Raw genomic sequence first — 26,023 nt, 5'->3', positions numbered from 1 at the left:
ATCTAAATAACACATATTACACCTTACTTTAATACGTTTATAGCTCTTATAGAATTTAAGAATTTATTTAATAAAAAATTAATATTTGTGTTAGGCATATTAAATTAATTAAAAGACTCAACTATAAAACAAACCTTCTATTAAAACATTTTCTGTTTTACTATCCTGTCCAAATGAGTTCCTTGCCATGCATGTATAATTTCCTATATCATCCATTTGAATGCTTCCCAATAAAAAAATTGAAGAACGTTCATCTGTTTTTACTTTTAATTTTTGATTGGAAGAAATTTCTTTCCCATTTTTAAACCACTGGAACTCAACAGGCACAGAACCTCTTCTTAGCTTGCACATTATGTCTGCTTCATCTCCAAGTGTTGGATTTAAAGGAATCATTAGTGGATATAGAATTGGAGATTCTTGATTCATATCTGAACCTAAATATTTGGATAAAGATTTTAGTTCCATGGGTTCCATGGAAACTTAAAAACTATCAAAATGTATAGCAAAATATTTGATTAAAATATTTAGAATAATACTCACCTATGTATCTATCAATAAGTAGAAGAAATGATACCGCAAACAAATTATATTTAAAAGGTAACAAAGTTAGTCTTCTGATAGAAACCATTTCAAATAGTTAGATATGCAAAAATAACACAGAGAAAAATGAATGTCAGTACATGATAAAGCTGTAAATACAACAAGGTAGATGGTAGCGCCACAGTTGTTTATGAATGAGAGTAAACTGCTGCTTAATATAAAAAAATTTAAACGAAATAAATATAAATATTGCAAAAATCACCCTTTTTCGTACGAGTTCACACCATTTTTGAAAATAAATTATTACAAAATAAAAGTTTAACAATTATCACGTAATAATTATTTAAAACACAAGTATTACTGTAAGTTTTTGAAGAAGTTATAAGCAAATATAAAATTATTGACTAAATGATTTTCTTCAAAAATAACTGACGTTTAAACTCGATAAAATCTGTTAATCGGTGAACTAGTTCGAAAAATAACGTTTTATAGATAATTATTTCTACATATTAAGTACATTGTGGACTTTTGCGCCGCGTAGTAGTTGATTTCTGCACTAAACTCAATTCATGAAACACTAGAGTGAATTCATTGTACTGAAATAGAATATATTATTATCTAGTGTAAAAAAAAATTTAATCAATGAGCAGTATTTTAAGAAAAATGCATGATACAAGTTTGAGTTTCCCATTGTATTGATAATGAATTTCTGATTTTAATATACAGCAGTTGCAGCGCCACGTAGTGAATTTATTCAGAGTTATTTTCACAAAATTTATACTGTGTCTGCATAAATGTTAATCCACTTTGAGATACATAAAATATTCGTACTAAAATATGAAAATATTATATAAATTTTCATTTAGAAAATACAGAATTCAAGCAAATTTAACATGACATCTGGAAAAATTAGTAAGAAATAATATAGAATTTACATGCTTTTAAAATCTTACAAATAATACTTAATAGCATCAAAGCTGTAGATAAAAGAAATTATTAAAATCTCCTCAGAAAATTTCCTGAAAATAATATATATTTGAAAAAAAAATTTCAATCTAAAATTTAACAGTTGAATATATAACTTTTTTCCGATTTAAGTGCTTTAAAATTGCAATTTCTGAAGAGTGACAGAAATAAAGACATTAAAAAAAGGAGCATGACTTTAAAAATATAACAAATTCAGAAAAATGTTAAAAACTTCACTCAACTTCCACCTCATATTTTTAAAATAATACGAAGATCTTATCTCTTAAGTACATAAACATATGCGTTTACAGATTTTAAGGAAAGCAAAATGTATAATCTATATTCAAAACCTTAAAAGTTTTTGATAGCAACTATTATCTCATACTTGCAAACATTTAGAAATACAGTTATTTATTCGATATTATCGTGCATGATATCAAATGACCCATTTCGTAAGAATTTATACTTAAATTTATAACATTTTGTGCAAACGAAACTCATCTCAGTTCTTAGTCAGTCGTATTTACGCCATACAATTCGACTTTCAAAACCTCGAATTATTTTATTTAGGTCTTAAAAGTATCACACAAAGATGTATACTTATTAAATAATTTAATAGAAGTTGTTTTGTTAATAAAGTTACCTATCTTAACACTGATAGTGAAAAATTTATAAAAATTCTAAAGTTGGATCAACAATAAAAAAAGTGAAAAACTGAAAATATGCTGCTGAAACTTACATAAAAATTATTTTCTGAATAAATATAAAAACACAATACCTTAACACAGTATCTAAAAGTAAAGCATCAAAATGCACAGTTATCCTTTACCTTCTAAAATAACTTTAACAATGTTTTTATCATGGCCAAATGAGTTTTTAACAATACATGTGTAGTTTCCGATGTCTGAAGCATCGATTTTGCCAAGAGATAAGTGAGATGTACTTCCTATTGTGGTTATTTTATACTTTAAACTATTTGTTATTTCAATTCCATTGTGAAGCCACTTGAATTCCATTGGTAAGCTTCCTCTTTTTACAGTGCAAATTATATCGGTTATGTCACCCAATGCAATATTTGTAGGAATGAGAAGATCATTCAAAATTGGTGCGTCATCTGCCATATTTCCTATTAAAAATGAATACTTTTACAGCAAATAAACAACACATCTGTTCATAAAAGTAATTAAATCATGTAAGTTTTTTTTAAACAGTTTAACAAACATCAGTTTAACAGTGGTCAGAGAGACTAATTCTAACAAAACAATTATTCGCATAATTTATCCAATGATTAACACATGCCATAATTTATGAATGTTATAATTAATTTACATGTTATGAATTTGCATGTTATAATTAATCTATGAAAGTACAATTGTGTTCAAAAATAAGTAATATATGCCTTAAATTGTAGTATTAAGCATAAAATAATATAAAATAGGTATAGTTTAAACTGTTCCTTAAAAATTTTTTTCATTTGAAATTAATTAATAATGATTAACATATTTATTACAACGTTATTATAAGGGTTAACATATTTATTATTTATTAGAATGATTAACTTATTTATTTATTTAAACATTTTTATAACTAAGCAAATATTTGTGATAAATATATTTAAATTGTAGTTTTCCAAAATTAAACAAGAAATAAAAATAATGAGAAATGAATTTTATAAGCATGAAATATACTTCGTTCAATTTCTTTTATTTAATCTAACTGCGTAAATCTGTTTACTAGAAATATACATGTATAATTTAAATAAATAAAAGTTTCGAAAATTTCACTCAGACCAATCAAATATTAAATATAGCCAAGTCAGTCAAGTCAAGTTAAATCAAGTTAAGTCAAGTCAAATATTAAGTATAATATAAAAAAAAGACTATATTACATTTTATACTTTCTGGCACACAAAAAGCTCTAATAACTGCAGAAATTTATATCTTTAACTCTTTTCAAAATTGAATGCATATTTCTTTATATTTTATTTAATTTTTCAAATGATAGAGATCCTAGCAATCATGTTATTGTAAAAACATTACTAAATTTTATGTTAAAGAAAAATTATCACTTACCTTTGTGGATAATGAAGAATACGAGAGTTAGCAATAATAATTGAAGCTTGACTTGAAACATATTTATGCATATAGCTGTGAGTAATTTTCTCTGAAAGTAATTTATTAATACTATAGAAGGAAAACTAAGACCTTTACGTTTTGAAATGTACGAATTGTGAGTGCTTAGTTCATTGCATTCGGTTAGTTAATCAAACAATAATGCTTTAGGTATTCTTTCAATCAGTATTGTAGCGCCACATAACGATCAAAATTCGAACAACTTAAAATATGTGCAAAGATTTTGCAGTTTCTTGTGCTCTGTTTTAAAACTAAAATAAATATAACTTAATGCTATGTGTAATGTCTACAAAAACTAAAAATATATAAATTTGTAGTTAAAATGACATGAATCGTTATGTAGTTTTAGTATTAAACAAAAATAACAGTTCAGTAATGAACAAAAACAACACGTTGATTATTTTTAAGCCTTGTTTTTACTGCAAAGTTATGCAGAGTAATAATTGTTATTTCTTTACGTTTGACATTTTTAAGTGAATGACAGGTTTGAAATTCAATGCATGAAGTTATAAGATTTCAAATATAAATTATCAATATTAAATATATTTTTTAAAATACATACATGGCATCTGTTGATTTAGAAAAAAATTACAAAACATGATATAGGATCACGCTTTCGAGTTGATTCAGTTTTTAACGATATTAATGACATTACGATAGAAACTTTGCTTAGCTTTCGTCAATTATTCTTATAAATACGTTTGACATGTCTTAATATTACACATATTTTTCCCTTTGAATTGTAAACCCTTTCATGAATTGTAATAAAACGTTCTTCCACAATACATTAAGTAATGTGCTTTCGGTACTTATTAATATTTCTATCCTTCCACGCAATTAAATGCGCAAAAGATTATTTTGACCAAGCATAAAAAGTAACAATTATAAATTCATATTATTATTCATATCATTTTTTAATATTATATTTTTTAATATTTAACTATGAATAAATACTCTTTGTTAAAAAAATATTTTTCCCCTGAACATAACGTTTGCTGAAATAAAACACAATTGCAAGATATTTGGAAATAGTTTCAAACATTTCAACTACTCAAGGAAAACAATACCATTCAATCACAATACATTTGTAGGAATTTTGTTTCCCTGCAAATGGTTGCTGTAATCACTTTTACAAGATGTTTAGAATTGGTTTCAAATATTTCAACAGCGTAAAGATGATAGTACCATTCAACTATAATTTGTACGAATTTTATTTTCCCGGGAAGTATTGGTTGCGACAAGGAAAAATATTTACAGGAAGTTTAGAATTAGTTTCAAACATTTGAAAAATGTAATCAAGACAGTACTATTTAATTTTAATTTGTATGCGCTTTGTTTCCCTGTGAAGTAATGGCTATTGTAAGGAAACACATTTACAGGATGTTTGGAATTAATTTCAGACGCTTCAACAACGTAGTAAGGACGGTACCATTCAATTACAATTAATTTGCCATATCGAAGTAATTGTTGCTGTAACAAAGCACATTTACAGGCTGTTTGGAATTAGTTTGAACTACATAGAAACAATTCAATACTTTCAATAGCAATTAATATGCATTCAAAGTAATACTTGTTGTAAGGAATATCAATGGTTACTGTAAAGAAACAAATTTACAGGGTGTTTGGAGCAAATTTCAAACTTTTCAACTATATAAAGAAGACAGCACCATTAATTTAGAATTAATTTGTAAGAATTATATATATATATATATATGAAGCATCACGGACAAAAATTACTCACCCTTCAAGAAATCATGAAAAATATCCTTTAATAACATGTAACACCGCCTTTAGATGCGATAACCACCTGGATTCGGTTAGGAAGGGAGTCCACAAGGTTTTGCAGGTACGTCGAATCCAATGTAAGCCACTCGTTGAGGATGTGATCGCCCAAATCCACCAAATAGCGAGGATGTTGATTTCGGCGTTTTACCCGTTGTTCCAACACGTCCCACAAATTTTAAATGGGGTTGAACACAGGTGACTTTGCATTCCAGTCGAGATGAAATTGAGTGTTCATAAGACCAGTCACATATTCTTCCTGCCCTATGAACTTTGCTGTGGTCTTCTTGAAAAATAGGGGTATCGACAACACACTCTTCATGAAGATGTCGACTGAAAAGCAACATCTAAACATTCAGAATGTTCAAATAAACATGCTGGTTCGTGTTAGTAGCCACCTTAGTGAGGGGGCTCAATCCATAATAAGATAAACGTCCCAAAACTTGAAATACTCACTCTCGGCTTGAAACTGACATTGCACGCAGTCAGGATGAAATGCTTTCTCTTCTCACCGTTGCACTCGACGACGTACGTCTTTTGAATAAAGGCAAAAAGGTGATTCGTTATACCATGTTACATTCCGCCTGTCTGCAACTCTCCACGTTCGATGACTTCTGGCCCACTGAAGCAGCGGAGCTTTATGTGCATGTGTGAGCAATGGCCTCTAACGAGATGTTCGACTCCAAATGTCCATTGCTTGCTGCTCCCGTCACAATGCTTTCTCACCAACGAATTGGGATGTACCTTCATTTAATAACTGAAGCAATTCCTGTCGGATTTTGAAGCGATTTCGATTGAGAAGTCGTGAAACACGTCTCCGGTCCCTTTCATGCAGCATCTTTTTCCGACCACAATTCTGACGTCTTCTTCTTGAACACGTGTATTACACCACTGCTTGTAGACACGTTGAACAGTTCACATTTAAGCACCAACAAATCCAGCTGCTTAATTCACCGTATGACCATAGATATGGCCAAACACAATTTCCCCTTTTGCGACTCTGTCACATCCTTACAGTTACCTATATTTACAAACAATTTCCGCTTCAAACAAAAATATCTTTCTGATAGCTATTTGCCATTTATCACGTTGAGGCAGTGTGCAAGCAATTGAGCACGTCACTTGACCATTGCGTCATCTAACGAAACCTAACGATTCATCGGTGCTTGGGCACTAGGGAGACTAATTTTTTGTCCAGATATATGTGTATATATGTATGTATATACCCGCGAGTACGCNATATATATATTAAATTTCTAAATTCTTATATTTATATTAAATTATAATTTATTCTTATATTCGTAATTAAAATTTCGCCATAATAAAAGTTAATACAGAGACATGCTATACATTAGTTTAACATGTTCATCATACTAATATGTTTTCATAGTTTGTATTAAAAAAATAAATAAAATGCTGGCTTTTGTAAAACATAGTGTAAGTATAGTATTATACAAGATATATTTTGCCATTATCTAAAATCGGAATCATGATAAAATGGGATGCAGTACACAAGTGTATTAGTTCGTCAATGTGTGAAACAAAAATATTTTAAAAACATCATTGAAAAGTAAACAGAATAGCCACAGTATAATGGAGTATAATAATAGGAAACTCAGGATCAGTAAGAATTAAGCACTTAAGTGGACTTCACTTGTGTGCATAAGGCAGGGATATTCCATATTATCCATAAGTAAATAATCGGGTTAGTCAAAATTCATAAAATTACCTAGTGTTTAGAACTTAGTTCATATTACAAAGAAACGAATTAGTAAATGCATATACAATGAGTGAGGATGGCATAGATGAATTGAATGAGTAGTGATGTTTATTGCAGGTTTATAGAAATAGCTCGTACAAATAAAAAGTTCATACAAATTGATTTTTCATTTCGAAGAATCATATTCGAAGAAATAGATAAATTATACGTGTAATTATGTTTAAACACCGTGTTACTAATGCCATTTGATAAGAAATGGGTGAATGATGAAAATTTTAAATCAACTTATGTAAATATGAATTGAGTAAAAAATGAATACCATAACCATTGAAATCAAATGAAAATAAGTACAGAAATATATAAATGTCATAAAAATATTACTGACCTTACTTAATCATTTTAACAAAAAAATGTATAGTTGATATAGCAATGAAAATATTTTAGAACACACACCATTATTTAATAATCGAAATAATTTTAGTTTAGAATAACAAAGGTTTAGAAACCTATAATAAAATGCAAAGTATTAGTTATATTATAATTAATTAAAAAACGCTATGCAGTGTTTTCTTTCACATAGCAGGATTTTTTTAAGAAATCTAGATAATTCTTTGAAAGCATGATGAAAACTTCTTATAGTGTTATTGCGATTTAATTTAGCGTCATGAGAAAAACATTGAAAACGATTACGTTTATAAAAAAAACATTATTTTATACACCTAATTGCTTTATTTGAAGAGCTTACAAATTATATGCATTATAAAATATTTGGAACTGTGCTTTAAAAACCATAAAATTCTAATTTCTGGAAAAATAAATATCAAAAAACAAATACTCAAACTTTTTTTTAATAATTTGAAATTTGCGCATAAATATAAGAAAATGTTTTGTAGAGATTTGCTTTTTGTATAAACATACACATTTTCAGTATTAAAAGTAAAAAATATTAGCTATAGAAATGAATGTTTTTTTCTTTAGCCGAGCAAGAGATGTTGTAAGGAGACACATTTATTAATTGTTTTGAGATATTACGCAAATTGCACTATTTATCAATGTAGATTTTGCTTTCTCAATCTATTTTGAGAAACCACTTTTGTAGAAATTTAGAAATTATGTGCTACAATGAAAAATCTTTAAGCCTGCTGAAAAAATATGAAGAAAAACTTTACTGTTTACGCAATATTGATGACACTCCCTACTTAACATAAAAAGTTCAATTTATGTTTTGAATTATTCAGAATTTCCCAGAAATATAGAATAATTTACATAAGCTCGGAAAATAGTTATAAAACTTAATCTTTGAAAGAAATGTATTCATGAGAAAAGTTATGTATAAAGAAATATATATATAATTTTGTAGAATGTAAAACGCTTTTCGGATAATTTCTTTAAATGGTATATTTCTAAAATTTGTTAATTGTGATGCAAAAATAACAAAAAATATTTACAATATGTATTAATACTTTAACTGGTTTGATTCATGATTATTAGAATATTACCAGAGAGATTTGAACACCTGATTTGCAATTTTTTGATAGAGAGACTTGTTCTAAACAAATGTAAAGGTAATATATTCATTTATATCTGCGTTGGGATCAGGCGGATGCAAAGATACTAAGGAAAATGATTATTACAGAAACTGCAATGTTGCAAAATTATAAGACGTTACGAAGTTATAAAAGTCCTTTAATATGGTATTGTGAGGACTATTGTAAAAATGCATAATGATCAAAGTTTTCCTTTTATACGCAATTTTTTAAAACCATTTATTGGAAATAGATGAAAACAAGCTATTAAAAATTACTAAGTGCTGTAGTGCTAGTGTTAAAAGTATATCAATCACAGCCAAGAATAAGGCATGAGCAGGTTTCAAATTTATTAAACTCATATTAAGCAAGTTTTAGTTAATTTTCTGGTTCGAGTTCCATTTTAGGTACATAATGGCAAAAATCACACATATATAAAAATATTTAATTAATATTATTATTGTAGTAATATAATTAAACTACAATCGAGAGTAAATGGAAAATTAAATAGGTGAGATTTGTTCAACCTTTCAATTCCACTGTTTTAATGAGTCATTTTTCGATTCCACAATTTTTTTTCTGTATAAACACGCTTTATAAAAAATGTAGAAATTTTTCCTTGAGTATCGAATCTAATAATAAACCACGTACTCAATTTAAAAAAAATCACGCCTTTTTTAGCTTTGCGATGTACCAAAAATATCTGTAATAAAATAATGCTATGGACTGTTTTGATAAAAATGACGCATTAGAATGTTAGAACACCTTCACATCTCTATGCATTATACATTTGTTTAAAACTTCCTTTAAACTTTCATACAACATACTTCAACTTTATACAAACATACTTTCTCAAATAAATTTCACAAGCTGCTTAGGAACATTCAACTGCGTTTCAGTTTATTCTACATTATAATGTTTTCAAATATTTCACTTTCATTATGCTGTATACATAATTTTTTATCGCTAAAATGACTTAATTTATGAATTTAAAACAATTAAATAAACCTGCATTTACATTCTACTATATCTTATACGTGATGATGATGCAGGTATATGTACTTGATATGAATTGAGTATGTTGTGATAGAATATATATTATTCCGTATGACTTAATTAATTAATTAAAAGCAAGTAAGCAACATATCACTTAAACTAAAAGATTATTAACAACATAGATAAAAATTGTGTTATACAGTAAAAATTTAAAAAACTTCTCAATACTTTATTAATGATTTAATTTTAACCATTCAACACACCGGCATTTATATTTTGTATTCCTTTACATGCGATATAATATAAGGGCGTTTATATATTTGTTTCGAATAATTAAAAATTCTTAAAAAGTATAGAAACAACATTATGAGCTTGATGTTATATAATACTTTATTATTAAAAAGTTACCTTCAATTATCAAATTTCCTGTAATGCTATCTTGCCCAAATCTGTTCATAGCTATGCATGTAAAATTACCTACATCCGACGGTTGTATTTGGCCAACAGACAGTTGAGAGCTTGATTTCCTGTCAAAAATTTTATACTTCTTGTGACTTTCAATAGGTATTTTATTATGGAGCCATGAAAAAGATATTGGTTCACTTCCCCTTTTCACAGTACAAGATAACTCTGTTTTATCACCTATTTCAAGGTTAGGAGGAATAAACAAAGGACTTAATACAGGAGCATCATCACTTGAAGCACAACCTTTAAAAAGTAAGGGAAATTGTATTTATTGCATTCATAACATGCTTATCACACATACGTTTCATTTGTTAAGTATAAATTTATATTTAAAACAATATTACAGTTTAAGTTTTGTTTTTATGAATATAAACAATAATTTGAAAAAATTCACTTACCTAATTTCATAATGAAGCATACGTTTAAAATGAATACAATTGAAAATACGTTCATTCTGAAAAAACTATAAAATAGTTTTAGTTATTCATTAATCATGTCAATATGTGAAAAAAAAAACACAAAAGTAGCTTGATTGCAGTTAGGCTTACTTATTGATGTCATTTGATGCTTTCAAACTTCCAGAATCGAATTTGTTTGGAATACGCAAACTGTGACAGTGGCGCCACACAACGAATAATAACGAAAATATGAGCAAACTAATTATAAAAAATATAAATAATGGAAAATATGGCTTAATTTTATAGCAGTTATTGACAATTATAATAATCTTGAAAATAATTCTTACAAACATTCGTTTAAAAATAAAAGTTTTCCCAACTTCGAAATAAGAAAGATTTTATACAATAATCTGATTTTTATAAAAAAATAGGGTTCTAAAAGCATTAAAGAACATTCAATACTTGAGTGGATTTCAATAAGCGAAAATCAGCTAATCAGCTGAGAACTAAAATCAGTTTTAAAATAAATAAATAATAACTTTTTGAGACGTTTCAATACAAGTCAAACTTCTTGTACTCATGATTTTAATAAAAAAAAAACATTTTCCTCAAAAGGTACTGAATAATACAAAACTGCAAATATAGTTTTGACGCCATAGTGAAACCGTGTAAAAGTAGAATAAATTTATTGAAAGACATAATACACAAACATAATACACAAACTTTATAATACACAAACTACATAATACACAAACTTTAAATTTAAAATATATAATACAATAAATTTGAAAATATTCATATAACTGATAAAAATCTAGTTGAAATTATATCAAGCAGCAGTATTATAAATTATTAGATAATAAATATTCTCCTTAGAGATACTGTAAATAACACAATAAAAAAATTTTAAAAATATGTCTGAAGAAAAGCACATTTATAAAAACATTAAAACAACCAAAAAGTAACATCTTTCTTTATTAATTGTTTTAATTTTATAATTAAAATAAATCTTACATGATAAGACTTACCGTCTAAAACTACATTCACTGTGTTTTTATCCTGACCGAATGAGTTCTTAACAATGCAAGTGTAATTTCCGATATCTGTTGCTCCTATTTTACTTAATGATAAATGAGAAGCACTTCCCATGGAAGTTATTTTATATTTTGAATGTGAAAGCATATCTTTCCCGTTATGAAGCCATTTAAATTCTAAAGGCAAACTTCCTCTTTTTACTGTACACATAATATCAGTCATATCACCGACAGCAAGATTTGGTGGAATAAGAAGAGCGTTCAAAATAGGTGCATCTTCTAAAGTCAGTCCTAATTAAAAATAATAAAATATTAATTTGCAATATTTATATTTTTTATTATGAAAAAAAAAATTTAAAAAAAAGTTTGTTCCATAGTTTGGTAAAAACATCCTTTTTCTTATAAAAAGTTTTTCAATACAATTGAAAAAATGAAAATTTAAAAGTTATTATTTTTAGTCGAACTATTACATAATTTTTATAACTTCGAAAATCATTTCTCTGAGGAATTGAAAAAAAAGTGCAAGCATCATTTAACTGCATTATAGGAGAGGATGCAAAAATATGGTCAGTTTTGAAATGATGATAATTATTTTTCTATTTCGTTCTATTTATATTACTTTTAGAATCCTAATTTGTTTCATAAAACTAAACAATTTCAAATTTTAATATATAATTCTAAAGGCACATAAGTATATTAGCAGATATAAAAGTACATGATAAAATTAATACAGATTCAAACACAAAAAATTATCTTTTTTCCATTAATAATGTGTTTAAATAAAAAGTATTTTTAAAAACAATGTTAATGAGCTTTCAAAAATATTCGAAAAACTTAATGATTAGGTGACAATGAAAAATATCATGATATGAGCTCTTCTGCTTACCTTTATGAATCAGACTTGTTATATACATCAAACAATAGTATTTGCAACTGAGTGTGAATTTTGAATTCATTTCATAGCTGGAACAGGTAGCTATATATATGATTCGTTTCTTTAAAACATAAAATAAAAATATTATTGATACATTGAATCACAAAGACGAATAGATCTTTAATAACAAGACTTCATTTATTAAACGCTACGGAACTTAGAATGAACAAACAGTATTGTAGCGCCACATAACGATAAAAGTTTGAACAATCGGATCAGATTTGAAAAATGTTTTGAATATTAACAAAAGTAACACTATTATTACATTTTCATTTATTTTAAAATGTTTTTAACGGAAATATAATTTATTTTTCAATCATGAATGCTATTTACTTAAATGTCAAAAATAGTATTTGATATATACATGCATTTCTTCTAAATGCCATCTCCATTTTACGTTATGTCGGTGGCAATGTGCAAAAACAAGAAACAACTGTATAACATATATAAAATTCGCTCATAATGCGATAAATTTATTTAACATAAAATTAGAAAAGTTAAAAAAGGAAAAGTTGGAATAAAATTGACACATCTATATTTGAAACGTTAATTATAATACAAACCTTATTTTTGTTTATTAAAAATCAGATGACCCTGAGACATTAATTAATTGTTCAATACTGTTTGATTTTGTTAAATCCCTCAAATATTATTTTGCACTTTGCTTTTTCTTTGTACAACTAAGAAATTGTAAATTTTGTAAAACACGTTTTTAAAATTAAATGCTTAAAATATAGAAGTTAACATTAGCTAATTAGTACAGTTTCAAATTTTTATTAGCTGTTTCAGTACTTTGGCAAAATAAAATCGATTTTTATACATGATTAATACATATTGCTTGAAATAAAAATTAGTTATAGAAATAGTACTTTTTTATTCAAAAATGTCGTTGATGTATTTATCTATCTTCATTATAAAAGTGTATTATTCATATATCCTTAATATATTTCAAACTTTTGTTGGATAGTCAAAATTGATATTCAGTAAATTAAACACAGTAAAATTGTTACACAACGCCAATCATACTTTTATTTATTTTTAGTATTACAGTTCTTATTATTTTAGTTCAAATAAGGAAAACAATTCTATGTAAGTTTGGTTATTGTAGTAAATCTCTATATAGTAAAAAATTTCAGTAAAAAGTACCGACACTCTGGGTGCCGGTACATCTTACCATGCAATCCTTCTTTACCGAAACATGTTAAGGAACAAAAAATCTTATATATCATAATTTTTACAATAAAAATTACCGTAAAATTATTGAATAACTAAAATTAAATCAATATTTCTCTAAAAATCATAGTACAATATTTATGGTAAAACGAATTTTACGGATGATGCACCCAAAGTGCCTGTGCTTTATACCGTATTTTGATACTGGATATTTCACTGCGTACTACAAATAATTCGTTTTTACTTTCACAAACCTTATGGCACAACACAAATACTGTAAAAGAATGTATTTTTTTAAATTATTTTAAAATAAAACGATTTTCAACAAAACTGTTTACAATAAGTTTTTATAATAGAAATAAATATTTGCATTCTGAGTTAAAAGCTCATAAAATAAAATGCATCTATTCTTTTTACTCCTAATTCGGTGAGAAGTAATAAAGTTTCTAATATTTCAAGATTCTATGATAAATTTAATTGTTTTATATTTAAAATGCTTTGATAAATTATTAAAATACAATGTAATAGAACATGTATAAAGTATGCACGATTATTGGATTCTTATAATTAATCCATACAATGCATCAGTAAATATTCATCATTAAAATAATTTCAGTAAGATTGTATGTTGAAGAATAGATAAATGGGTTTATTTAAGAAAGCTGTGAATGAAAATATTGCTATTATTATAGAAATAGTAAGATAAAAAAGTTTATAAAGATTTTCAATAATTAAATTCGCGAACTGATAAAATCAAATAAATTGTATTACAGTTTCACACTGCACAAACAATCAAGCAACATTTAATGTTATTCTGTTTTAATCTTACACTTGCAATGCGTATCTGCATTAGTAAACATTCCTCAATAAAATAATTTCAGCAAATTAGAACATTGAAGTAAGCGATTTGTAGCAACTGATCTAAGTAATACTGTAAAATAGTTGTCTGTAATGATTAGTAGCATTTTATAGATGATACATACGTTATAGAGATACGTTATAGACAGAGACATACGTTGTAGAGATATAGTATAAAAAACACTGTTTCAGAGTTAAATTCATTATAATATACATAGTTAAAATTTTGTAATATTCAAAAACATTTTACCATCAATTATTAAACTACCAGTCATGGTATCTTGTCCAAATCTGTTTGTTGCCACACAAGAATAATTACCAATATCAGATGCTTGAATTTTTCCAATTGATAGTTGCGAACTTGTCTTACCATTAGATGTTTTATACTTGTAATGTTTTTCAATCTCATAACCATTGTGCATCCACGAAAAAGAAATTGGTTGACTCCCCCGTCTTACTGTACACAAGAATTCTGTTGTGTCACCAATTGCGAGATTCGGAGGTATAAGTAATGGACTTAATATAGGGGCTTCTTCTGATGCGTAACCTTTATAAAATAGTTTTTCAAAAGGATTAAAATACATCATTTAGGGCTTAAGAAACATTCTAAGCCCATGAATTTCAAAACTGAGAAAATAATCGATCTCCTGTTACAGGAGATATGACATTTATAACAGTTACTAATAATACTTACTAAATTGAATGAAAAAGAAAATCCAAAATGTAAATATAACTGCAGAAAGCTTTTTCATATTAAATAAAATGAAATTGTTACGCTCTAATTCAGAAAAAACTTTAAATATACAGATAGTAATGCCAAGTGAGTTTACAATTTATAAATCAAACAAGAGTCAGTCTTTGATAGCCATTTGTTTATGCATCGTAAACTGTGACAGTGGCGCCACATAACGTTAAACATTATAAAAATATTTCGAAAATAAGTAACAGAATTAATTTTAAGGGCAAAATTTGAGTCCATATTTAAAGAAATACATATTATACAGAGAGTACAAAATTTATTCATTTTTAATAATATATTTTGTACTCAAGAAAATAATTATTTGCGTTGTGATATTGTTCTTTTATGTATACTTATAATAATGTAACGAGATACAAGATGTAATGCATATTTATTCACCTTAAAAAAGAGTATATCGAATTTACACATCAGGATACATTGAAAGGTCAGCGGTACAATTTTCAATTTTAATAATCACTTTAATAAACATTTAAAATAAGCGGTGATAAACTAAATCATATAAAAAAAAAGCATCGCAAAATTAATTATGTTTAGACAATAAAGTTCATATATTTAAAAAAAAGTAGTTTCAGTGGTGTTAAAACCTCCATTTTATGAGTTGGGCAGTTCGTAATTTCAACAGATTCTTTATGAGTTTCATTATTGAAATGAGTGTATTAATACAAAATAATAGAATGTAAACTCAATAATATACAGAATAAAAATGGAGACATACTACTCGAGCAAGTAGAATTACGTGTACACGAGTGATTGGAGACAACTACGCGTACATGCAAAGCAATATTTAATACAAAAAGTGTCTTAATACTGTTGTAATTAACCTAAAAAATTGTAGCACTAAAACTCCTCAGATTTAGCAACTTTTAACACATGAGTATTTATATTTTATGTCAATATTTACAGAATTTTTTTTTCAACCAACAACAATAAAAAATAACTCAGCAATTTCTAACAAGTGATTGCAGAAGTTGCTTTATATTCAACGTCAGCAATACTGAGCCTTATATAGATTTAAAACGAATACATTTCAGTTGAAAACATTTCAAGTTTCAAAAATTTCAGTCAATTATGTAACAAGTAATAAACTAATAATGAATCAGTTTCACGAAGTTTATCAGGCAGCCATCAATACAAAAATATGTACGATATATTTTCAATGCAATAGTGATGATAAAATTTTTTTTTAAATGAAACGTTTCAATTCTGAATTATTTGAAATATAATGCGCTATAAACCAGAAATATAATAAGACATTTTGAATCTATAATAGAACAAATTGAGAAGACAGCATATTTTAAATAAAACAACATATTTTATAATAAAATATGTTGTTTCTTGTTCTAAGTTGTTATTTTGAGTAAGATGTTTATAAAATATGCGCATTTTTTTTACCTACGATTATATATTTCTCTTTTTAAAGAAAAAATATTAAACTTCTATTTTACCTTCGGAACAAAAATTCGAATCTAAATAAATATTAGCAAAATGTGAAATAAAACTTTAGATCTTAAAAAATTTATTTATCTAATAAATGTTACTAAATAACGTATTTCCATTAAAATCAATCAGAAAGCCAATATAAACGAAAGAGTGGAAAAAATTTAAAAATATTTGTTATACCTTAAAAATAATATTTTTTACAAATAAAAGTAAAATTATTGTCTTCGTTTATATTTTAAACATACCCAATAATTAATTTAAAGAAACTAGAAAGCACTAGTGAAATAAATGCTATTATGGATATTTTGCTCACTAATAGGAAAAATATCAATTATTCTAAACCAAACAAATTAGCAGGCATTTATTAATGAGTAGAATATAACACATTCATTGTAAGACATTTAAAATACACAAAGTTATTGCATGAAAACAAAACATGCATATATTTTTACGAAATCCTGATATTACATCAATATATGCATACCTTCTATAAGAACACTCCCTGTTTTACTGTCTTCACCATATAAATTTCTTGCTTTACACGTGTAGTTACCATTATCTGAAGCAGTAACTTCTCCTATACGAAACATAGAACCTGTTTGAGATTTGGTCACTTTGTATTTTTGATGATCATTTACAAGATTGTAATTGTGATACCAATCAAAAGTAATAGGCAGACTGCCTCTTTTAACAGTACATGAAAGTTCTGTCATATCTCCAAGTGCTAGATTTGGTGGTATAAACATTGGATTTAGAATGGGGGATTCTTCCTTAGTAAAAGCTAGAAGTAAAAACAGAATAAATATTTTTTTAATAAATTCAATATTGATTTAGAAATTTATTTTACAAAATAGGAATATCGGAAGCATATAGAAATGTTTGAATAAGCAATGAGATATAATTTTGTAAATAATTGCGTTATTGCTGTTCTGTGATTCTCGGATCGTATTTGAAAATTACAGTTTTGGAAAACTTTGTATTATTTCTCAATTTCAAATTTAAATGTAAATTAAAATTTCGCATAACATTTTAATATGCAGACTAAAAACAATAGTTTATTTAAATTTTAACATAAGTTTTACATGTTATTTATAATTACTTTAAATAAATGTTTTGAAAAAAAATACTTTAGTTTTTCAAATAATAATTGTCAATGAAAAATGAATTTAAATACAATTTTCTATAATTAAAAAATTACATCATTGTATATTCAATAATCCTGATAATAATTCCACTGTACATTTATTAATCCTGAAGTTACAAATAAATAAATACTTACAAAAACTACAGAGAAACGTAAAAGTCTAAATTATTATTCTTTAATTATATAATAATGAACAACCTTAAATATAAAAGAAAATATCTCAAAATACTGTTTTAAAACTAACGTAAGAAAACTGCTAAAATTATACTGATTTATTGGATTATAAATAAAACGTAGATAAATAGGTATAAATTATTTTGAGCATAGAACACATACCCTTTTGCAAAACTAAAAGGCAGCATATCAAACTACATTTCCACATTATATTTTTCAGCAATTTATACCACGTTTAATGTATAGTCTTTTTTGAAATTCAATTGAATCAAAAGTTATATAAAGCATAAAACTAAATGCAATCAGTTTTAGCTAAGCCTTAAAAATCAAGCCTTAATATTGTTTGTTGAATACTGAGATAGCAGCGCCACATGTCGTTAGAAAAATAAAGTTAAAAACTATTGTTAATATTATGTGAATAAATTTATATGGATATATTTTATAAATATAATGCTGATTTTAAATACATCAAAGAATGCAGTAAAGAAGAAAATAAAGAACGTTTTTTTAAATAAAAATTAATAATTAGAAGAATAAAAACAGAATTAAGAAGTGATAAAACATTTTTAAATTGCAATTATTGGCACAAAATAGTATTTTGTTAATATTAATATGTAAAAATATACGAAAAAGAAAGAAAGAATGAAGTGTATTATATGCACGATATTTAGCCTAAAATACATTCTTGAGTTATACTTAGAAAATAAAAATAGCCTAAAACAAATTGATATTCTTGTATTAGCAAAAAGAGAAATAAATAAGAAAGAATGAGAATAATGCAAATACAGTAGCAGCGTTAGCACATAAGGCATAAAGATTGCATTGTTCAGTTCACATGGTTTCAACGTAAAAAAATAACATTAATTTAATTATGCTGTAAAAGTATTAGAACTAGTATATTTTATGTGTATTTAAAATTATTTTATGAACTCAAATTATAAATATAATGAAGGTACTCAATTTTAAGAATATGTAAATTAAAACATATTCAAAATATTTTTAAGAATATTTTTAAATTTAAGCCAACAAGTAATTTAAGTCTATAAAATGTAATAAAAAATAGCATTAATATTTATATTTAAAATATTAATATGTATAAGTAGTCATACCTTCATAGACAAAATCAGCAACTTCTTAAAAACTTTTAATTTTTGAAATCCTCGCAAAATAAGGTTTCATTAAACTGATACATCTAACTATTTTCTTAGGAAAAAAGTGATATTGTTTTTGAAATTTAGGCACATTGTTGAACTAAAATAATTTAACTCTAAACAAAAAAAATTTAAAAATGGCATATCTAATACATTTGTCGTTTCATAAAATATTTAAAAAGTACAATTTCTATGCAAAAAAATACATATCAGAAATTCTTTACAATAATAGATGCACAAAATAGATAGATACACAAAAATAAAAATGAAATAAATGTAATATATATAATTTAACTTACCTTCATCTAAAAACATTATCCCAACGCTGTTACATAATAAATCATCAATTTGAAACTCAAAATTTGCTTTGTTTTGGTGAAAAATAAAATGAAAATTTTTGAAATTAACTGCGCTTAAATCAACGAATGAAGAAGATATCCGGAAGAACTTTAAATGCTGAGGAGCAATAGAAAAAACAATACATAAAATGTTAAACAAACATTAACAAAATATTCAAATATATTACAAAATACTTTCAATCTCATTTTTACTTAAATTTAAAAACAATAAATTTCTAAAATCATACTTTCAATAATGCTTTTTTAAAATTAAGATGTCATTATTACCTTCAATAATAACACTCTGTGTTTTACTATCTTCACCATATGTATTTTCAGCTTTACAAGTATAGTTACCGATGTCGGAAGGTTTGATTTTTCCAATGAGAAAGTGAGATCCAATTTGAGAGCTTGATACTTTGTATTTTTCATGCTGTTTTATTAGTTCATTGTTATGAAGCCATTGAAATTGAATTGGTAAGCTTCCTCTTTTTACGGTGCAAGAAAGTTCAGCCATATCTCCTATAGCTAGGTTTGGTGGTACAATCATAGGATTTAGAACAGGAATTTCTTCATTTCCTTTAACTAAAAATAATTCAATTTCATTTAAATTAATCATCGAGAGTTTCAGCGTACAAATACACAAACTTCATATGAATTAAAACTATTGACTTATATAAAGTATTAGGTAACATAAATATTTTAATATACATAGTTACAAAAATAAGTTAAAGAAATATATTTAAATAATAACAGAATTGCCTAGACATTAGTGAAAAATGTATAAGAAATATACTAACCTAGGTGGGTGTATATCCAAATGATGATAACCATTAAGCACGTCATCTTAACTTGAAAATGTATGCTTACTTCAAAGTATTTCAATTTTTCAGTAATTAACAATTAAAGAGGAAATTTTTTTAATTATTAAATATTATCACATAATCTCTAACAAATGCCTTAGGGAAAAGATAAGCTTTTGTTGTGTAGCTCATTGTGGAAAGCTAAAAAAGAAATAACATTATAAATTACACAATGTGACTGCAGCGCCACATATCGTAATATTAAAGAAATAATTTCAGGTAAGTTAATATTAAAGAAGATTTCGTTTTAAAATAAACGATATTTTTTAAAACTTTTGAACATTCATGTTTAATAAATTTTAAAAGATCCTTCATGTCTATTTTTTCTGAAGGTTTCAATAACTTTGTAAGTTCCAGTAAATTTTAAAAAAAATTAGAAATTGAAAAGCAAGAATAAATAATAAGACCAAATAATTAAAATAATAAAAATTGTCATCATAGTTACTAATTACATTTATTCAAATAAAAGTATACAGGAGTTTAATAACATTTATAAGTTAAATAGTAAAACAATATGATTCAAGAAATTTTCAAAAGTGAATGCATCTGAAGGTTTTTCCGTAATATAAGTTCAAGTATTATGCATTTAACTTTAATTAAATTTCCAATGGATAAATAAATTAATTATTTTTAAATTCAACAAATCACCAATCAAAGTATTAATCTTCTATGCATATTTACATTAGATTTTGTATAAAAAATAATTTGCAATTTTAATTACAAATTAACTAATGTAGACTTCTAGACATTGTATAAGTAAATTGTTTCATTTGTCTTAGAAACAATGAATGTAAATGCAGTTTTGAAAGTATTAGTAAAACAGTTAGCCTTACAAAATTCTTAATGATTCATACGTAAATAGAAAAGTTTTGAAATTCCATAAGGCAAGAGATAATTTGATAGCACTAAAGTTTTATAAAAAAATAAATTAAGAGTAACCCAATATTTTAATTTATAGGATGGAGAATTAAAGAAGATTTATTGTGATACCTCTTGTTACTATTTCGAAGTTAATGTACATACACATTGAAATTGGCTATTTTCGCATTTATGCTCACAAATAGTTCCACAAAAATGAATAACTTCAGCTAAAAAATTATATACGTATACATATTTAAGTTATTTTTTCTAAAAGTTCGTTTTAGACACAGGCAAAACACAAGATATTATTTCGCTTCTTTTTAGAATTTTCTAAACAAATAATAATAAAAAAAACACAAGGAAGTCTCGGAAAATTAAAAATTGAAAAATTTTGCGCCATTTTATTATTTAGAATGACAGGAGGTGAAGTTAGCCATAAAAATAAGAAATGAAGTAGAGCATGGTAGAGGAAAAATTGAGGAAAAAGGTGTATAAGAGCTTTATCCAATGTTTCTTCATCATTGAACTTCTAAAAATTATGATATTTTCAAATTTAAATTAGTTTAATATTAGCAAATCATCATCATTTTAATTTAAAATGCATTTTGAAAGACAAAAGAAAGATATTTAAAAAAAATTTGGAAAAGGACAGTAATTTTAAACACAGTTCTATACATACAAAAAATGACAAAATTACATTATCTAGAAAAGAGAAAACCCTATCCCAAATACGTATATGTATGTGAAATTGAAATTAAAAATGTTTACAGTCTATTAGCTTATACCTATTCATTTCAATAATATCAATAATATCGGCTGGAAAGAAATTTTAAGCTATAATATATATTTTTAGAATTCCTTGTATTCATACTGTTAGTCCAAATGTCTGTGAGAAAGCTATTACTACTGTAAAGTTACCAAAATCTTAATTTCATTGATAGTCAACAAATATAAGTTTTCATAAATAGATTAAGTCTAAGAAGCAATTCTCTCAAAATAGTATTTACACTGTTTTATAATCCCATGAAACACAATCACACAAATTGTTCTATTACACATTATTGAAGATAAACTTTACAGGATGAAAAAAGTAAGTACACAAGAGAATCACTAAGAAGAATAGGTATTAATTAAGTACTTAAAGGTCTAAATCACGAATTTTATTATACATTCTTTAAAAAAATTGTGCCATTGAAGTAACTTTATTTGAGATATTTTTCAATACAAATATTTGCTGTCGATAATTCTTACCTTCTATTAATAGAGATATAACTTTTTCATCTACTCCATAAGCATTTGTTACACTGCATGTATAATTTCCATTATCTGTAGGTTGGATTTTTCCTATTTTTAAATGAGAACCACTACCACTGTCGGTAATTTTATATTTGGAAGAAGCAGAAACCTCAACATTATCTTTCAGCCATTTAAATCTTACTGGCACACTACCTCTTCTTATAGAGCACGATATCTCTGTGATATCTCCTATACTTAAATTTGGAGGAACAAGTAAAGGATTTAAAACTGGAACTTCATTGCAGAAACCTAAAAATGATATAAAGAAAACGTATTCATCTAAAGACATTTTAATTACACTCTTCAGCATTTATAAAATCAAATTAAAAACAATATCATGGTTTTAAGGTAATTGTAAAATAATTTTTATTGAAATTATGAAAAAATAATTACCCTGAATTTAGTTTTAGAATTTAGAAACTTTTAATTTTTAGTCATTAATAAATGTAATTATTAAACTAAAAAAGTTTAATCACAAATTTTAATTAAATCCATCTGATTAATAATTTTGTAATATATTTGAAATCAGATATAAGAATATAAACTACCTATTTGTAAATATTTTTGTTTATACTTTTGATATCTAGGAATATGATCAAGTTAAGAAAAAAAAATTGGACACTTTGAAAAAGACGCACAATAAATAAAAGAAATACAACAATTGGACATAAAATGGCATTAAAAGCAAAAATAGTGCAGCATCAAGTTAGTTAAATTATGTGAATAACAGTGCAGGATTTTTCGAAGAAAAAAAAGATTAAAAACAAAATTAAGTTTTGTTTTACAACCCCAAACTGCGAGTACTATTTAAAATATATTGATTAAATTTAATAAAAATGAAGCAACATTAATGCATACAAATTTTAAAATATTTGTGTTTTTCGAAAACTAACAATTTAACTACAGGTTTTTTTTTATATTTTAAAATAAGCACAGGCAATAAACTAGGTTCAGGAATCACTAGATTTAGAAACCATTCAGAAACGTTTAGAAAATAATAGGTTCAAAATCAATTTCAAAATATGTTTGTTTAAACAAAACAAATAAATATTTTTAAAATTGTAGTTAAAAAAGAAATGATAATAATATATAAAATATAATCTTAGTCTTTTTTCTCTTATTATAAAGGTTATAAAGTTTGTATAATTAATTCTGGAAGCTTTTGCTATGATCTTAGTTAATATATTTAAGTACAAACATTATGCTAATTAATAGAATGACAGAAAGGTAATACTTTTATCATCGTATGAACATAATGATATTTTTTAACTTTAAAAAAGTTGTTGTATACACTAAAAACAATTTCAAATAATTGATATTCAAACGTCAAAAAGTATTATGCTGTAGAAGACTAAACTATGTTAAATTATTGGTATAACATTTCATCTCTAGACATTACAATTTGTAGTTATAATTTGCTTATTATTCTATTGTTATTGTATTCAATAGTTCTTGAAAATTCAGATTATTTAGACAAAACTCATCTTAATTGTAAGCAAAAAAAACCACAAGTACGTACTTTTTTGTCCAGTTATTAAAAGAATTGAGAAAACAATGAACGCGTTATTCATGATTGATAAGGCGTTATAAGTGTCTATGATGTTAGTTAGAATTATTCACAAAATAAGCAATTAGAGTAAGAAAGTGATGAGGCTTAGTTCGAGTTTATAGAGACAAACAAAGCGTAAATTTACATAAACGTGACACTAGCGCCACATATCGCATTAGGACACAACTAATTATAAATTTATTTACTCTAAAAAGGAAAATTTTTTATAAAATTCCTTAACTAATCATTCGATTCAATTTTCGGATTATTCGGGTACTTCATATATTTTTTGTTAATAATGAATCATTCAATTTTAAAAGTTATCAAAGTTTAGCTTAAAGCTCATCAGGGGATTATAGGCACTGAGAATAAAATAATTTAATGCCTTAAGGTTAATTCAATTTTTAAAGAAATGTTAATTTGAATTTTCATTAAATAAAATTCCTAAAAGTAAATAAGGCTGGTAAAAACTTTTATAAATTTTAGGCGAAAAAGTTTAAATCATTTTAAGTACTTTCTGATAATTATATTATTTTTAAATAAATTTGATCGTAAATGTGTGTGGAAATCACTAATATTTGTTGAGTCAGATGCTACTAATTCTAGTACATCAAAAAAAAAAAGACAAAAACAACTGAAACATATCTTAATGAAATAAATTTTAAGTTTTAAAATTTTTTCTAAAAGATCTTGCATATAAAATTTAGAAATGTAATAAAAATATTACTTTAACAATTAAAAAAGTTAAATTTATAATTATAAAATATAAAGTTTCTTTTCTAATGAAAAAATAAAATAAAACATCTTAATTTTTGATTAATTTATGGCAATTATCAGGAAAAGAAGACGCTTTTTTAAGAATATATATAAAATTTTTTACTAATAAAATGATTCTTCAACATGCTTTAAAAAAATATTGTCACAAAAAAGAAGCAATTTCAAACCTTTTCTATTTTTGAGTCTTCAATATTATAACTATTTGGCTCAAATTACGCTTATACATTGTCACAGTTACTCCTAAAATTAAGTTGCATTACTGCAACGTAATATTACTAATTCTTTGCAAAAACATCAAACATAGAAATTTTTTAATTCTTTTTAAAAATGAAATAATAGTATAGGACTTTCGTTCTGAAGTGTAAATACATATTACTTAGTAAAAGATTTATATTTCTGGGATTTAAACTATTTTGTTAGTATCAATAAATTGTTATGTTAACATCAAGTATGTTTTGTAAACATCAATCTGTCGTACAACATAATTTAAAAAAATTTTAATACTGTTTTTGATAATAAAATCAAATCTTTTAAAACAATTACATGATTAAATAATTACGAAGTTTTTGCGATGTACTTTTTATAAAATATATTCAATTTTGAAGATATTAAAGAAACTGCATTATTTTTTAAAGGAATTTTAATATTCCATTTCATATTATAAAAAATTTTTGTGCCTTAAAATTAATTTTTTAATAGTTTTTTAATTATTACCTGAAGTTCAGTTAATTAAGAAATATTTCCCTATGTAAAAACATGTCTTGCAATAATTTGTTTATCACATCAAATCAGGAAAATATCTGGTAAGTTCTTCTTTGAGTTCTAGTATCAAACAGATTTTTGATATCTTCTGTAAATATCAATCATCTTCTTTCGATCACATACTCTTTGAACAATTGACCTAAAAAATTTTCAATATCAGTATGAATTAAAATGACTGTTTCTTAAAGCTGTTTAAAAATTAATAAATAATTACCTGTTTTTTTAGTAGTCTTATACTTTTCTTCAAACAAATATGAAATCATGATATGATTTAAAGAAGATTATTTTATATATCTTTCAAGTAAATGCATAAACTTTGAAGGAATAGTTATTTTCTAAAAAGAATTATATGATTACAATGTAAGATAAATAAAGGCTAGGTCA

At 25.4% G+C, this 26,023-nt stretch overlaps 1 protein-coding gene across 20 annotated transcripts in view; it reads right to left on the bottom strand.

Annotated features, from left to right (window-relative positions):
* LOC107452311 (cell adhesion molecule Dscam1) overlaps positions 1 to 26,023 on the bottom strand; it is a 113,306-nt gene that overhangs the window by 49,103 nt on the left and 38,180 nt on the right. Inside the window, exons 1-2 of one of the 20 annotated variants that reach the window (XM_071178584.1) lie at positions 24,071 to 24,251; positions 22,507 to 22,800 (exon numbers count right to left, since the gene is read on the bottom strand). The exons of 12 other annotated variants lie outside the window; for them this stretch is intronic. In XM_071178584.1, the coding sequence (XP_071034685.1) occupies positions 22,507 to 22,800; positions 24,071 to 24,122 (346 nt within the window). In that variant the 5' untranslated portion in view covers positions 24,123 to 24,251. Of the gene's footprint in view, positions 1 to 134; positions 435 to 540; positions 723 to 2,335; positions 2,633 to 3,578; positions 3,738 to 10,070; positions 10,371 to 10,525; positions 10,551 to 11,553; positions 11,851 to 12,445; positions 12,687 to 14,774; positions 15,072 to 15,218; positions 15,422 to 17,208; positions 17,506 to 18,204; positions 18,400 to 19,819; positions 20,117 to 20,331; positions 20,577 to 22,506; positions 22,801 to 24,070; positions 24,252 to 26,023 lie in introns of those variants that run through there. 7 more of the 20 variants (XM_071178586.1, XM_071178585.1, XM_071178577.1 and 4 more) reach the window with 7 other exon arrangements.

This window comes from Parasteatoda tepidariorum, chromosome 3 (assembly GCF_043381705.1).
Source record: "Parasteatoda tepidariorum isolate YZ-2023 chromosome 3, CAS_Ptep_4.0, whole genome shotgun sequence".
NCBI lineage: Eukaryota > Metazoa > Arthropoda > Arachnida > Araneae > Theridiidae > Parasteatoda > Parasteatoda tepidariorum.
The sequence above is the reverse complement of the archived record's forward strand: the minus strand, read 5'-3'. Positions and strand labels throughout refer to the sequence as shown.